At 26.6% G+C, this 16,885-nt stretch overlaps 1 protein-coding gene across 1 annotated transcript in view; it reads left to right on the forward strand.

Annotated features, from left to right (window-relative positions):
- Nucleotides 1-16,885, forward strand: part of LOC107453321 (sodium channel protein PaFPC1) — a 41,931-nt gene that overhangs the window by 5,610 nt on the left and 19,436 nt on the right. The window contains exons 4-14 of the mRNA XM_043042688.2: nucleotides 72-129; nucleotides 205-343; nucleotides 1,103-1,255; nucleotides 6,192-6,359; nucleotides 7,397-7,484; nucleotides 8,236-8,420; nucleotides 9,462-9,641; nucleotides 11,872-12,038; nucleotides 13,566-13,740; nucleotides 16,199-16,336; nucleotides 16,629-16,731. Coding sequence (XP_042898622.1) covers nucleotides 72-129; nucleotides 205-343; nucleotides 1,103-1,255; nucleotides 6,192-6,359; nucleotides 7,397-7,484; nucleotides 8,236-8,420; nucleotides 9,462-9,641; nucleotides 11,872-12,038; nucleotides 13,566-13,740; nucleotides 16,199-16,336; nucleotides 16,629-16,731 — 1,554 coding nt within the window. The remainder of the gene's footprint in view (nucleotides 1-71; nucleotides 130-204; nucleotides 344-1,102; nucleotides 1,256-6,191; nucleotides 6,360-7,396; nucleotides 7,485-8,235; nucleotides 8,421-9,461; nucleotides 9,642-11,871; nucleotides 12,039-13,565; nucleotides 13,741-16,198; nucleotides 16,337-16,628; nucleotides 16,732-16,885) is intronic.

Raw genomic sequence — 16,885 nt, forward strand, 5'->3', positions numbered from 1 at the left:
TGAAAATTGCTAGTAATGTTTTGTCTATTTTTTTACTTTTTTTCTTAACTGAACTCATTTTATTTTAATAGCTAACTGGCTGGAGCATAAAAATGGATATTACTTATGCGGTAACAGTACAGGATCACGGTAAAAATTTGTTTCAATTTCAGTCTATTCTAATTTTTTAAAATATATGTTTAGTAAAATTATTTTCTTTTTCAGACATTGTCCTGAAAATTATACTTGCTTGCGAGGAGCTGATGTCAACACATATATATCTAATTTTAATTTCTATGGCTCTTCAATGGTTACTATTTCTCAGCTTATGACTTTACACTTTTGGCAAGGACTTTATCAAAGGGTAAAAAATTTAACCAGCACAATTTTCTTATATGTAATATTTATTACAAAAGCAAGACTTTTTATTGACTTTTTTAATCATGTCGTATACATTCATGCTAAATACATATACTGACATTCTTTTTTTTTTTTAATAACGCTTAAAATTTACAAAGTATAAAATTTGTTTTTCAAATTGGAGCTTTTACTTTGCTTAGTTATTGATTCAGAATCTGAAAATTATTTTGAAAGAAACATATTTACTGATGGAATCGTAAAGAATGAGTAATTTAAAAATTTTATTGTCAGTTTACTTGAAAAGCAATCAGAATCAGGAGGTTGTGGTAAAATGTCTACTATTTCTATCTTCCATTTGTGTCAGCTTTAGATTTAAAAATGATCTGTTTGCAAACTGAAATCATGTGTGTGTTTCTAATCTTTTAATGGTTCACTTTGAATTTTTCTGAAATCTGAATTTTGTGCTTTTATTCAATATATGCCAGTTCCTTTTCTTACTATTGATTTAGAAATAGCAATTTTACAAAATGAATTTAAAGACTTTTTTTTAAGCTTCACTATGTTTAAAACTTTTTTTTCCAAATTATTTCAATGAACTACCATTTTCTAAGTTTTTTTCTATTTATTTAACAGATTTACTCCCTTTTTACTTTTAATTGTTATTATAGTTTTGTACTTTGCCTTTACGTATTCTTCTGCATAGTCATTACTCCTGTACAAATCGTAATCAGACAGAACTAAGATTTTATTTCTTTAATTTTAGATGCTGTTAACTGCTGGAACACTTCATGTTAGTTATTTCGTCTTAGCCTTCTACTCATTCCTATACACAAGTGGGCTTATTTTGGCCATCATAACTAGATCATATAAAAATGTGCTAAATAATTTTGAAATCATTGAAAAAAAGTCTCGATTGGTGAGTTCCTTTTAATTTTCTTTTCTAAATGCCTAATATTATTTAATTGAAAAGTATAATGTGAAAATATTCTTAGAAATCTTTTATTTAAAAATAAATGCTTAAAGAAAGGTTGATTTAGGCATTGTTTTACTGATTTCAGACCAGGGCTTTCATCAATTAATAAGCCTCCTTTACTATTGAAAAAAAAATTATATTTTATTTATAACTTTATAATTTTTTTTTTATTTCATCTAATGTTTAGAATTTTGAAAATGAGATAAAGAAATATTAAGTTAATATTATTTTAAAATAATATTGGGAAAATTATAATACATTAAAACAGTAATACAGTACAGAACCATTTATCCGGGACCCAGAAAACCGGGAAAAATTTCGCTTCGTTTTCCCGCCATTTTGAACTGAAAGGATGGAGAAAAAATGCGGAAGTGTTACTCATTTTTGAAGTTTAGTAGGAAAAAGGGTGGGTGGGGGGAGTCATATGTCAAGAGAAAACTTGATTATTTCTTCTGTAACCTTGAAGTTCTTTAGGACGGGAAGGGGCCGGAAAAGGGGAAACTTTTTACTTTCATCCCTGCATTCCCAAGAATTTGTGGTTTTCAGATAAGCTACCGTCAATCAAAAAGGGAGTGGCATGCTGTTTTCGTTTTCTCTTTGATTTATGTGGGGGGCGGGGAACAAGCATTGCACACGAATATCGTTGAATAGAAGGTGAAAGAGAAATAAAAAGAAAAATATATCCCTATACATTACTAAGTAAAGAAAAAAAAATCTGAAATGGGAGTACAAATTGNGACGTCCCAATTGTAAACGAAATGACAGATTCTGAAATTATTCAGATGGTGTTGAACCCAGGCGCAGAACAAAACGAAAGTGACGACGAAGATGAAGCTGAACAAGTATCTGCCATATCTAATGAACGATGTATCCAACTAACTAAAGAACTAATAGCTGGAATGGAACAGAAATCATTTATTGAGGAAACTCATGTAATGGCTGTTTATAAAATCCAACAGTTGTTTCTCAATCAAAAACCAAAGTCTCGTCAGCTAAAAGTTGATGAAATGTTTAAAAAATAAATATATGTGAATTTTTTAATTTTTAAACTTACTTTTCTTGTCAAAACTTTTAAATGTTATTAAAATGTTATTTTTCTATTCTTGTAAATGTTATTTTTCTATTTTTGTTAATTGAAGAGAACTTTTCTTTTCTTAAAATGTTTTACTTTGTTTTCATTGTAATTTGGGTTCGATAAAACATCGATAAACTACGTTTTTTTGCCGATCCAGAAAACCGGGAAATTCAGACATCCGGGATAGCGATGGTCCCGAGCATCCCGGATAATTGGTTCTCTACTGTATAAGCTTGATTATCATTTCACTCTAACATTATAAGGCTAAACTCATTGAGTATAAGCATTAAGTCTCGAAGATAAGAAGAAAAAGGAAAGAATTGGATTTGAAATTTTGTTCATTCGAAAGACTTGCTATATGGGCTATCAGAATTTATCATTTTGTTCATTGTATTCATTGTTCAGTGTATTGAGTTCAAAATTATTAAATTGATTTATCTTTGCTTTAAATTTTTAAAATTTCACCATATTTTCTTAATGCCCAAATTTATTTTGTATATGATATCAATAATATGATAATGAATGTTTAGTAATTAATAGATAAAAAGTAGGTAACTGTGTTTTAACTGATATAAATGGTTATTTTTTTCTGGTTAGTTCATTAGGTATTACTCCACTTAAAATTGTGCATTTTAGTCTAAAATCTGATTTGAATTGAATGAAACAAAATTTTTGAAGGTCTGACTGGTCTGAGTAAATTAAAAAAAAATAATAATAATAAATACAGGTAATGAAAGAAAGAATAAAAATAAGAAGAGGCTTATATGGTCTTCTCAGAATGCACTTTTTTTGGATGCATTATATATGTTAAAACTACAAATACTTTGTAACAAATTCTTTCTGTTATTTCTGATCAAAATATCCAAGAAACAGTCTAATTCAACTCCTGCAAGCATATCAACGCTAAAAACCTGCATCTGAGAAACTGCTTGCAAGTTCAATTGTGATTTTTGTTTTTAGGAGATTGCCACACTTCAAGGAGAGATAAAAAAAAAAGAGACTGGAATTTGAGCCTGAATATTATTATGAAACTTTAGTTCTTAAAAATGAATTCCAAGTAAACTGACAAAGAAATTGTATTTGTTGGTTTTTAAGCAAACAAAAAAAATGTGAATAAAGGACAAATGAAAAAATGATTGGTAGAGAAGTTAAAAGGCTAATTCCTTTACCTCTTGTTTTGTTTCTTTATTTCTGTACTATAATTTAGTGTTTAAACACTGAAAAAGTTCTTGTTTATTAAACTGTAACTGCAGTATATCAAATTCGGTAATCTTATACTTCTTATTTAATACTTCTTAACTTCTTAATAATACTTCTTAAGAATTATACAGTGGCACAGAATGATGTTCTCAGTATCGAGTGCTCTTTAATATTTGCTATCATTTTTATTTTTATTTGAAAAAGTTTTGAAATTATCATCATATCCAATTTTATTTAACATAATTTATTTTTCATTTAGGTGATATCTTAATTCAGGCATAAGAGTATTTAAGTATTACTAATTATAAGATCTAATCTGTAGACTTGGAAAAGTCAATAAAAATTGTAAACTGTAGTTTGAAGGAAAGGTATTTAAAAATGAAAGTGCTGATTTTTACTAGAACAAAAAAAAAAGCTTTAATATAATAAAAAAAATTGAACTAACAGTAAAAATTATTGGTTTAATAGAAAAGTTCATAATTTTTAAAATTTCTCATTAAAAGTCCTATACATTATTTCAATTATAGAATATGCAAAGGGTTCATTAAAATTTTAGAGAAAAAAATTTTTTTTTAGTTCTTATTCTTTTATTTTTGATAAAAATTTTTTAGTTTTGCAAATTTAAAATGAGGAAATAAAAAAAGTAGAAATTTTAGTTTAAGAGTCTAAGCCTTCATTTTAAATCTTTAAATGTAAAGAATTTTTGATAAGTAGTTAATTTTATATTTAACTGCATACTTTTAGGAACTAAAATCTTTTTTGGCATACCATGTATTATGATGATTGAAATATGTTATTATTTTTTAAAAAATTAGTACTCACTCAAAAATAAAATTTGTAAGTAATGTTATTGTGAATTCATTTTAATAACTTTGTTGCCTAAATTTTATACAGTAAAACCTCGCTACAACAATATTTTGCGGACCAAATAAGAATATTGTTGTAGAGGGATATATTGTTATATCGAGGGCCCACATAATTCTGGGACGCAATGAGATTTTTTGAAATTTAATGTTATATATTCATTAACTATAAATATATTTATATATTATCGAAAAAATTAATTTGCAAAGTGTTTATTACGGTTAAGCATTAAAAACAATGGATATAAATACAGAACATAAGATTGTAAACTTACCTTAAAAAAACATTTTTATTGAAAAAAATCAGATATTTTTGTTTGTTTATTCATTTTTCTGACTGTTAAGTCAACCAACAAAGTATGCATAGAGTCCAATGCCCGAAAATGATTTTCATTTGTANCGTTCTCTGGTTTATACTTTTGAAGAATATCTGTCATCTTCTCTTGCTTCCATTCATTTGCTTCGTTAATCGGAGCAGATTTTTTCTCTCCGTGAACTTCCTGGAAAGTTATTCCATGTCGATCCCGAAAACGCATTAGCCAACCATTACTAGCTTTAAAAGTTTCGTTCCCTAGCATTACTGCGAATTTACGTGCTTGTGTGCATAACAAGGGCCCATTTATCGGGATATTTGTTGCTCTCATCTCTTGAAACCATTTTAAGACGGCAGCATCAATGTTTTCATTAGTTGCGACTTTTAGTCGTTTACGCTTTGGATTAATTAAATTTGAACTTACAGTATCTTCGATCTGTTTTCTTTTCTTTAGAAACGTTGCAACTGTAGATTGAGATAATCCGTATTTTCTAGCTGCATCAATCTGTTTCATTCCATCATCAATATCTTTAATAATGTTAAGTTTATCTTGAAATGAAAGTTGCTTTCTCCCTGCCATCTTATGCTAAATTACACTAGTAAAAAATATCCAATACACTGAGGACTCACCAAGCTGAAAATGTTAGCAGCACTAAATGCGAAAAGCTCTGATTGTAGAATTTGCGCTAGCTCATGAAAACACCAGGTGTAGTTTAAATCAGGGATTAAGTGACAGTGATGAACGATGACCAATGGTCAGTATACATTTTTTTCTCCTCCTCAATTTCAATAAACGTGCTCCACCCACCTTCTACAGAAACAGTACCTTCTCAGGGTAGCAGGTGTTACTGTGATGTGTGTGGTCATTTATGACTCATGATGTTACAATGGTGATTTCTTAAGAACTGAGGGAGGCAATTCTAAAACATGAAGCTCTTAGGGTGGTCTAAGTACCTCAACAGTGGGGGAATGAAATTTGAATACAAAAGCCATTCTCTGATGTGAAACGAAATAACAGTGGGGTGAAAGATCATAACCAGCAGTGACCCTTTTATCAGAAAAGATGAAAAAAATGGTAAAAGATGACAAAAAGGCATTTTACATTACTTGAAAACCAAAAAAAAAAGAAAGAAAATAATGTTGAAATTTTAAAAAAAATCGTTTTACAGAGGTTTACTGCTTCAGAGAATATCGTTATATTGAGAGGAAGATAACATTAATCCATATGCAAGTTCGGCGGGACCACGGAACATTATCGTAATAGAGGGAGTTATTGTTGTATCGGATATCGTAGTAGCGAGAGTTCACTGTATCAGTAAATTTTTGTTGTTGTTTGCCAGCGTTTTATAAACTATAAACTTCCACAGTAGTTCTATTTTTCTATTTTAAAATTTCAGCATTGTAGAAAAATATTCTTGTTTATTTCAGGTAAAAGGTAATATTCCTTCATCAGATTCACAAAAAGGCATTGTAAGAAGTCCCTCTTGCAAATCCTATGAGTTATTTTCTAGTCAAATTATAAGTTCAGACAGAGTTGAAAGACAGGCTGCTGAAATAATTGAATCTTCCTCTCGAACACCCGAGAGAAGCTTTGAAGTAAGAATGAATTATTTTATCTTTAAATATATTAAGATATACAATATTCTAAAATCCCACTCTTGTGAAAATAAATTGAGCCTAAATGATTGTTATTATGAAGAAAGAGTTATTGAGTCTGCTCAGCCAAATTTCTTCAACTTTTGAGAGAAGTTTATAATTTAACGGTTATGGGTTTTTAATCGATGTTCTTATTCTGTATTTAATAAGAATTCTTTTACATATATTTTAGCTATTTCTTTCAAGAAAATTAAACTATAATAAAAAAGTTAAAAGTCTTAAAGAATAATAAAATACAATTCATGATTTTAAAAAAAAGGTTACATTTTTGCAGAATGTGGTTTGTGAATGTGGATTACCTTAAATGCACCTATACCTTACATAAATTTTTATTTTGATGAAAAAGTGACAAAAACTATTGTTGGTGCAGCAATATTTTTCATTAAAATGAAAAGTTTGTTTTCAAAACATTTAAATTCTGCACAAAATTATTTATCTATTACAGAAAGAGAAGGCTAGAAAATCTCCACTCTTCTCTTAAGATAAAATCCTACTAAACTTCTTAGTTTTTTTTTCAAAAGTTGTCATCAAAACAGCTTGGAATGAGCTCCAAAAGGTCAGCATTGGGGAACTGACCCATTATAAATGTTATGTTTTATCTTTTAAGTGTTTATCTTTATAAAAATTATCATTTTTAGGTCCTATTATAATTAGCTTTTCACAGTTTTATTTTCAATGACATTATTAGAGTTTTGTCAAGCAGAATAAAATCTCAATTCAGAATTTCTATAGTTTAAAATATTTTGAATATTTTCTAACCTACTTTAGTACAGTTCTAAGTAGAAATTTTAGTACATTATAATCTCTACCTAGTTTTGCTTTTTATCATAGTATATATTTTTACAAATAGTAATATAAAAAAAATTATTGGTGTAGAAATTCACTGTATACATAAGTAATTTTTAGGATTTTTTTTGTTTGCGAAGTCAATATATATAGTTTAACATTCATTTTAAATTAACTTTTTTTCCCCTCAGTCTGACAGTGGGTTGAAGGATCATATAGCTGATACTAAACATAAGAGAGAAGCTGTTAGAAATCAATTGGCTAAAGAAAAAACAAATGGTAACTTGTAACCTGTATTATTAGTTGTCTTAACTTTGACTTTGGTTTTTATTTTTTAATTTCAAAGGAAATTTTATTGCAGATAATATTTTTTTTAATTATAATTTTTTGTTCATCATTGAAATAAGAAAGTAATTTCTTCCTTAGACAATATAATTTTAGCATTAAATAATAATAATAATAAATGTACTGATTTTATTTTGTTTTATCTTATGACAATAAATAACATTTCATAATTAGTGATAAGTAAGTTTTTAAAAGTGCTCATTATTTTATAAATTTTTAGATAGCTATTTTATAAATAATAATTTTTTAAGCAGACATAATATATTTTCATGTTATTATATGTTGTTATTATATAGATATGAGTGTAAAATTGAAAAAACTATTTTGTATTATGCCAATGCATAATATTTGAATAACTGATAATGAAAATTTTTAAAAATGTGTAATGTGTTTATCTTATAAACTTTAAACTTTTTTTAAACATAAACATACCTCCGTTGATATTTTTTTTCATTTTAAATCAAAATTATGTTTGGTGTCATTTATTATTTCGTAGAACAATCAATAACACATGCAATCAGGGATAATATTTCGTGTACTATCGTTTCTTGTCAGAACTATGTTAAATCGAAATATCTTTTTTTGACACTGTTTAAAATTATATGTAGTGAACCATTTTTTGTAAAATTTTATGTGCGATTTTACATTTGAAGTAGTACTGTAATTCTTGTTCTATTTTGAACAGATGTTAATGAACATGCACCAAAAGGATCAAAACCTACTGTCAGACAGTATTTACGAGAGTTTGTGACTCATCCAGTCATGGAAAGCTTGTTCTTATTATCCATTGCTCTTTATCTATTTATTGTTGTTAATGAATATTCATTTGTGAAGCTTATTAATAAGGAGATGGCCCGATTTTCTTATTATGTAAGTAAATACTTTCCTGAGTTTTCTGAACCTACTTTACTGAAATGAAACAAAAATCTGAGTTTTGTTTATTATATTTGTTTTATTGATTTTAATCTTTCTCTCCCACCATTCTGTTCACCAAAGAGTCTAACTCTGGTTATGAAGCTCATAAATTTCCCTATCATGATTATTTTGCAAACTTAGAATGACTTTTGATCCAATCATCGGATTATTGTGTACTAGAACTTCCTCTTAATGGTTTGAGGGTTTAATCTTAAATATGCTTATTAGTTAGTGGTGGCGATATTTTAAGTTATGAAATCGAACATTTGTTTTTTCACTGAATAAATATTCCTTTTTTTCATGGATTTTGATTCCTGAGTCTCAAAATAATTCGTAATCTGGAAAATATGGTCCCAAAAGTTTGGTCAGGAAGGCAGTCAAAAGTTCGAACTTCTTAATTTTAATTTTTGCATATTTTGCTATATCCCAGGAACCTTTATAGAGAAGAGAAAATATTGTGAAAATGATTATAAAATTTGTTTATCCAAATATAATTGTTGTAAAAAAATTTTTTTTTGCAATTAATTTTTTTATAATTAAAAATTGAAAAATATTTTATTTTGTAAGCCGTGGAAATTTTTACATGAATTTAAAGTAAAATTTATGATCTTTTTTATAATTTAGAAACTGGTGGAGAGATTTTGTTTAAATTAACTACTCTTATAAAAGAACATTTTAGCTTTATTAGTAATAGAAATTTCAAAAACTTGCTGATTATTTAAGGCCATAGAGTACAAAATATGGGGATAGATCTGAAAATTTTAACTATTTTGTCTTAAACTATATTTTTAATTTTAAATAATTTTATTACCTAATTTTATCATTTCACCGATCAAAAGATTTAATGATATGATTTCTTTAAACTATTTATTTATATATCTTATTATCTTTGTCTTATTACTGTGAATAATTATTGCATGTTTACTAATCTAAACTTTAAAAGTATATTGCTCTATAATTCAAAATTATTTAAAACTTTTTTAATACTTTTTTTAGAGTTTTGCTGGGATAACATTGTTTGAAGTTCTGATAAAGATCAATGCATATACATTACAAGAATATCTATCCAGCAAATGGAATGCGTTTGATTGTGCAGTTCTGATAATTGGTGGGACTGAATTGTTCCTACTTGATGTTGCAACTCCTATATTGTTTACACTTCGAATTTTTAAACTGGTATATAAAACTTCATAATTTATTTTATTGCATTTTTGAAAATACAAAATGAACTGGAAGGGAAGCAAAAGTTTTTTGATATCAAAATTTCAGGTCGTTGGAAATCAATTGCAGTATAGTCTCGATATTTCAAAGTTGAAGGGACGCTAAACATTTTTCTGAGATAGCTAGTTTTCGAGGTAACAAGTACAAAAATATATTCTAAAATATTACTCTAAAAAGTAGAGTCATGAAACATAAGAATAACTACTATTAAATATGTATGTAATGATAGTTGACTATAAGTCTATATTCAACCATGATAATTTAATTTTTAAAATTAAAACTAAAATAATTATGTCTTAAATGGAAAAGAATTGGCTTACAATAAACTTACTTTGTGATTTTTCCAAGAAAATTCGTTTTCTAATTCGAAAGAAAAATTCAAAATAGCTAAGTTTTGAGAAGAAACTTCTCGACATAGGAATTCAAATAAACATTAGGTGGATAAATAATTTCAAGGTGAAAAATATTTTTTTGACGTAGAAAGGTTTTTGAGATATCGAGAGTGTATTGTATTTTAATCTTATATTGAATTTTAATTCTTTAAACAATTTAGTTGAAATAATTGTACAGATGTTTTAAATGTTGTCTAACATGTATTTATATACAGCGAAAATGTGAATTTCTCTCTTAATGTGATTTAACATTTTATTGAAAGTCTGTATCACCCAGTTCTGTAATCTCATTTTTAATTCATCCCATTACCATACATTGAAACATTATTATCCACAGTGTCTACTTTTTCATAATTCTCATTTTTCTTAAATTCATTAAATTCGCAAGCTCTTTCCAATTTTATGGCAGATATTTTTTAGCTAAACACACATATCTTACTTGTTTAGTTCTTAAGGAATGAATTGGTATTTCAGGCAACATTTATTTCTAATAAGTAAATTCTTTCACAAAGTTCCAACAAAGAATTCATAAAACCATTCAAGAAAAGTCTTGAAGAATGGAGTTCAATGAAGCATTTTAAATATTCAGAAATTGGGAATATATTTTTTTTTTTGTGAAATTAAAGGTTGCTAATAAATATATTTGGCTGAAAGAGGTTTTTCTCTATTATCTGCATAGGAAATGCATAAGGGATTTTTATTTTTTTAAATCAAAATATTCTTGTAATCAAAGTTTGCGATATCAAGTTTTTACTATTCTTGATATGATGCTTGGACATGATATATCTAGCCATTAAAATATCTAAGGTTTATTACAGGATTTTTATTATTTGAGTACCTTTGTTTCAAAGCATTGTCTCTGTTTGATGCAGCCTATATTATTACCTATGTTCTACCATTCACTGTTTTAAAACCATTTAGTAATTGACAATTTTAATACAATTTAGCTTTCTTAAAACATCTTTATAACTAATCTTATAGCCTTAAAATTACAGGTTTAAGTAATTGTTAAAATTCATAATGTGTTTGAAGCAATTAGTCATTTAGGAGACATTTATTAATTATAATTTAGTTTTCTAGTTATAATCTAGATATGTTATTCTATGCTTGCACAGTCATGCAGTACATCAAATGTTTGATTCAGTACATAAATGTATATCTATCATCCTAAGTTTGATAATATAAAGGAATTTTAAAACATTTAATAATATACACTATTAATAATACAATAAACAATACAAGTTATTCTTTACTATAGAACACATAAAGTGTCCGTGCAAAGAAAATTAGAGTTTTAGCAATTTATTTGCGCAATGTTTTTAAACTTCATTAAGTAATTGTATATATATAACGATATTTTAAAATTTTAATCACTTGAAGACATTTATTTGGCTTTGTTATATTTGACTGATAATATTTATAAAACTAAAGTAAAATTTTTTGTGCTTGTGCTATAATTAAATTTAATTATATAAGATTGTATTGTGTAATATAACATTAAATGCAAGAGTTAGCAGTTATACTAGGGTTTTTACCCTGTAAAGAATGTTAATTTCTGATTATTGTATGAATTGTAAGAAGATCTATAGTGATTTAGGTTTGTGACATATTATAGTTGTGCCCTGCATTTATTATATGTGTCATAATTCTTATTAACTGTGTTCTAGAGCAGTAATAATTCTTATTCTAGAGCAGTAATAATAATAAAAGTGTAGCAATGTAAAATTTTTTTCAATGTTTTTTTATGACAAATATTAAAGCATGAAATAAAAATAAAACTTGCATTTTTGCAGGTCAAATTAATGGTATGCCACAGTACACTCTGTTATATGAAAAATATCATGAGAACATGCTTATTTCTTTTCCGACATCCTGTTTCAATTCTTTTCATATTTATGACAATTTGTATAGTGACTGGAATGCAGCTATATGGATATGAATATTTCTATAGCAAAGACAGGTATTAGTTTATGACTTTTTTAAACACTAATAAACTTTTCTTCCTGTTAGGAATTCACTTTACATACAAGCTATGTAATTGGGTAAAGACTGAAATATTTTTTGCACCATTTTTTTTATATTCAAAAGTATTAGTTTATTTTTGCTTAACACGTAATAAATATAATAAGTCAAGCGTCAAGCAATATATAATAATAGATTAATATGCTTTGGTCATATCAAAGCTCAAGCGTTCAAAAACAGTTTTCCTTTTTCTGGACCTTTCTATTTCAAATTTGGAAAATTGGTGCCTGTTTTTGCATGCTTGAAACATGTCTACTGTTACTTCCAATTTGAATAATTTTGAAGTGAGTGAAGTTTTTAATCAAATACTATCTTACTGCTTCTTGGGATTATTTATTTCATTAAATATATTATTACTCAATAATTTCATTACTTATTGATAACTTTTATACATTATGTAAAAAAAGTGATTTTCCTTACTCAAGTGATAAAAGTTTGAATTATTAGTTTTTATTGTAGGTATGAATATTTTAATAATCAATAGGTATGTCAATGGGTATGAATATTTTAATAATGTCCTTTTAATAATTTTAGTAATGTCCTGGTATTCTCTAGAAAGGAATCTTCATATCTAATAAACTATTCCTCTAGATTTTCCAAAAAAAAATTAAATAAATAAAAAGAAATAAAAAAAAAAACTTGCACAGAAGAAAAAGCTAAGATTTAAAAAATTTGCACACAAATGTAGTTTTGTTACATTCTGAATCAACTAAACTTGTAAATGAATGTGAAATTATTGGTGTAAAAATTATTTTAGGAACCTTAATGTCTCCCCAATTTAAAAAAGGTATGCAAATATGTTTATTGTGTAATAATTTAAGAATTTTTTAATTAAGCTAACTAATTAATTATAATAAATGGCTAGATACTCTTATAAATTAAGCTATATCTTCTAGATTTATTAAGAGAATGATATGAATGAATGTTTACATTTAAAATTTCCGTATAAAAACAATTATTGACAATTTTAAGGTTGAGACATTTTTCAAGCTCTTTATTGTATGTTTATGTAAAAGAGAAACTAAAATCACTATTTTTAAAAAATCTTTTAGCATTTATTTTATCCTCTATCACCAAATGTGAATCTATTTTAAAATGATTTCTAATCTATTCTAATTTGTAAAATAATTTTTTATCAATAAAATGATACAATTTTTTACAATTTTTTATCAATAAAATGATAACCTTTTAATAAATTACGAATGAAACAATTGTTTTGGTAAAGTTTGGGTCAATGTTTCGATAAGTATTTTAGCAAGTTAGAGATGGTCTTGGTGTTATACATTTAAAATTTTTAGAACTCTTTAATTACAATTTTTGTTATATTTTTAGCTTTAATGTATACTTGAATGTATATTGTGCTTAGAAAAATTAAATAAATTTCGAGTTATTGAAAGGAAATAAAGTAATTTTATCTCTTTAAACTTTTAAATAAAGAAATTTGTTTAATGGAAAATATTTTCAGGTTTCCTGATCCCAAACCACCTCGATGGTATTTCAAGGATTTTTATAGCTCTTTCATTTTGGTTTTTTGTATGTTATGTGGAGATTGGAAGCAGCCTATGGTTAACACAGTGCTGTTCACATCAAATGCTAGTGATCTCTTAATGTTAATATTTGTTTTGATTGGAAATTTTGTGGTTAGTAACTGTGCTTCCTACTTTATTTTAATTATTTTTATCGAAAGAATTACTATGTGTATGAAAAAAAATTCTTCTTTTTTGGAGTAAATATTTAAGTACAGTACAGAACCCGTTATCCGGAAATCAGGAAACCGGAAAACCAAAATACCGGAACGAAATTCAATACATTTTCCCGCTATTTAAAAAAAACTTTTTTTTTTCCTCATAAGATTTTAGGATTTTTCTTTCTTTTTTGAAAGATGTTTACCTTACCATCATTTTGGAAATAATCAATAGTGTATTACTTCATCGTTTTTTCTTTTTAAGATTATTTCGAAAAAAATTTTTTTTTAGTTGGGTCTAACAATAAAAAAAACGGCTTTTGGTAGTGATTCAGAAAACCGGAAAAATCAGTTATCCGGAATAGCGATGGTCCCGATCGTTCCGGATAATTGGTTCCCTACTGTATTATATTTAAATAAAAAATTCTTCCATTTAGAGTAGAAAAATAGTTTTAAGTTAATGGTTTATATTATTCAGGGCATCCCTGGGTCTGGGAGAACAGGGAAAACCTGGAATTGTTAGAGAATTTTATTTTGTCTCTCAAAAGGAGGGAATAGTCAGGGAAAATTAAAATTTTTTACAAAAACCTGGAAAATTCCTATATCATACCTGGAAAATAACCAGTCTCAGAATCGTCAGTAACACCAATCAGTTATGGATATTAAAGTTTAATAATTCTAGCATCTATTGCAAATATTTGTTGCAAAAATGTCACATTTTAGTGACACTTATATGTTTTCATCCTTATTTGATATTTTTTTTCTCACAAAATATTATATTTGACATTAGAAATAAAAATCAAAGTTTAAAAAAAATAAAATTGTGTGGTATATGTAAAATAAGGTCTGATTCATTGAAATTTTCTTGATATACCTGGAAAAGTCAGGAAATCATTTTTTGAAATTTAGTGAAAACCCTTTTAATGTGTTTGAAATTTTTGATGAGATATGTTATTCTTCAACTATTCTTTTTATGTATGGAATTATGCATTTGAGGTGTGTAAGTTCAACTATATTTCTGTAAAGCACGAGGAATCATAAATGATAAATTATTTAATAAAGCTTAAGTAAATTACATAAACCTAAAATCATTTTATAAACATACAAATTACAGCTTGTACATAATTATATTAGGCAGCTATTGAAGCTCAAAATACTGTACTAGTTATGGAGAAAAGAAGTGCTAGTTTGGTAGAAAAGAAGTGCCAACTAAGTTGTAAAGAAGTGCTCAGCTTCTGAGAACGATGAAATATTGAACTAATTTGCATAGTTGCTATAAGTTTTTCAAGTACTCTGGGTCCTTAAATGGCTTAGAAGGCAGAATTTGTTAATTGGAGGCAATCTGTACTTGTGGCAACTGTCAAGGTTTTTGGGTGGATGCTGGAATTTATTATGCTTCTGGTTGGAACCACTGCATAATTAAAAGTAAGGAAAAAACAATTTATGTGATGATGAGAGAAATACAAAAATTGCAGTAAACTATTTTATGAGGCCTGTGATAAAACATTTTATGAAAGTGGAATTGAAGCTTTACCAGAATGCTGACTAAATGCACTGAATTAAATGGGAATTTTTTAGAATAATAATAAAACCTTTTTTTCCCTCTAGAATATAGTTTTTGCATTGAGACACAATATTTATTTTCCCCTCTTTTGCTAATATTTATGAAGTATTTGCATATTTAGCATTTTGTAGTATTGCCATTAAAAATTACAAAGACAAATTTAGTTATTTTTTTGGACATGAAGTTCATTTGCATTGCATCAAATTAAATTTATCATTTTTAGTCAACTGCATTACAAAGAGACTATCTACCTATGTCAACTACATCTTGCTAAGATTAAACTAATCTCGAGTAGTTGATATGTTTACCCCAAACCATCATTTCTCCTACAAAGTGTATTGAAAAAAACATTGTATTTCTCATTAGTATTAAAACTTCCTATAAACTTGATTTTTTAAAAATAGTTTTAGGAAAGATACATATAATTTAAAGTACAGAAAATCTTAAAGAAAGCTTTAAAATGTCACCTACCTAAAGTTTGTTACTGCTGTAGTATTTGTTACATGGTTATTTTTAAAACGTTTCTGTATGTTTGAAATATTTTTTAAAATAATTATTTTGCTGATAAGGAAATGTATAATTTGTTTGCTTAGTCATTAATTTTATTAATAAAGTTTTATTTGCATTGCTTGTTTATTCATTTTAATAAATCAACGGTCTGAACGAATATTAGAGATGAAAGTCTGACCATTAACAAATATAATTTATAAAATCATTTTCAAAACATACAATAATAATTAGCTGTTTGAGGCTGAGCTTTTTTATAAATTTTTTTTTTCTAAACTATAAAAATATTTTTTTAAAAAATACTTAGAAAACATGCTGAATACTTATAATTTTCTGATTTCAGATTATAAATCTTTTTCTTGGGATTGTTTTCTACACTTTCTTTTACAAAACTTTGCCTAGAAGTTCTTTATCAAAGGATAGACTGCAAGCTGCAATCCAAGTTATTTTAAATAGGCAAAGCAATCCATTAGAAGGGATGGTAAGTTTCTTGTGAAAATATTTTCTGTTTGCTTTGTTATATTTAAAAGTAAGTTATAACTAATTATTTCATAAATAAGCTTTTGTTTAATCCTTTTTATAGTAGTATCTTTTTATGCTTATTGATTTTAATGAATTTTTAGACAATATAAAACTATAAATTTTTTATTAGTGTTAAAAATTTTTCTCATAAAACTTAAATGCAAGAAAAAAAACTAAAATATTGTATTCTTATGAATTTTTTGAATTATTTGTGATTGCTTTAGAAATTAACGATCATTTCATTGTTTTAGACAAATGGTAAAGACTCAACCAGTAGACGAGATACAACTGAAAGTATTGATAGTGAACCAGTATCAGATTCAAGGGATAACCTTACCCAATCAACTAAGAAAAGTAATCACAGCTTAACATTTTTCATTTTTTATCAATGAATTTCCCTGAAGATTCTTAAGACGTTTACAATTTATTGTTACTATTTCGTTATTTTTGTTTGTGTTGTTTAGCTGGTATAATTAAATTGCAGTTTTCAATTATAAAATATTTTTCC

Source organism: Parasteatoda tepidariorum, chromosome 2, assembly GCF_043381705.1.
Source record: "Parasteatoda tepidariorum isolate YZ-2023 chromosome 2, CAS_Ptep_4.0, whole genome shotgun sequence".
NCBI classification, from domain to species: Eukaryota; Metazoa; Arthropoda; class Arachnida; order Araneae; family Theridiidae; genus Parasteatoda; species Parasteatoda tepidariorum.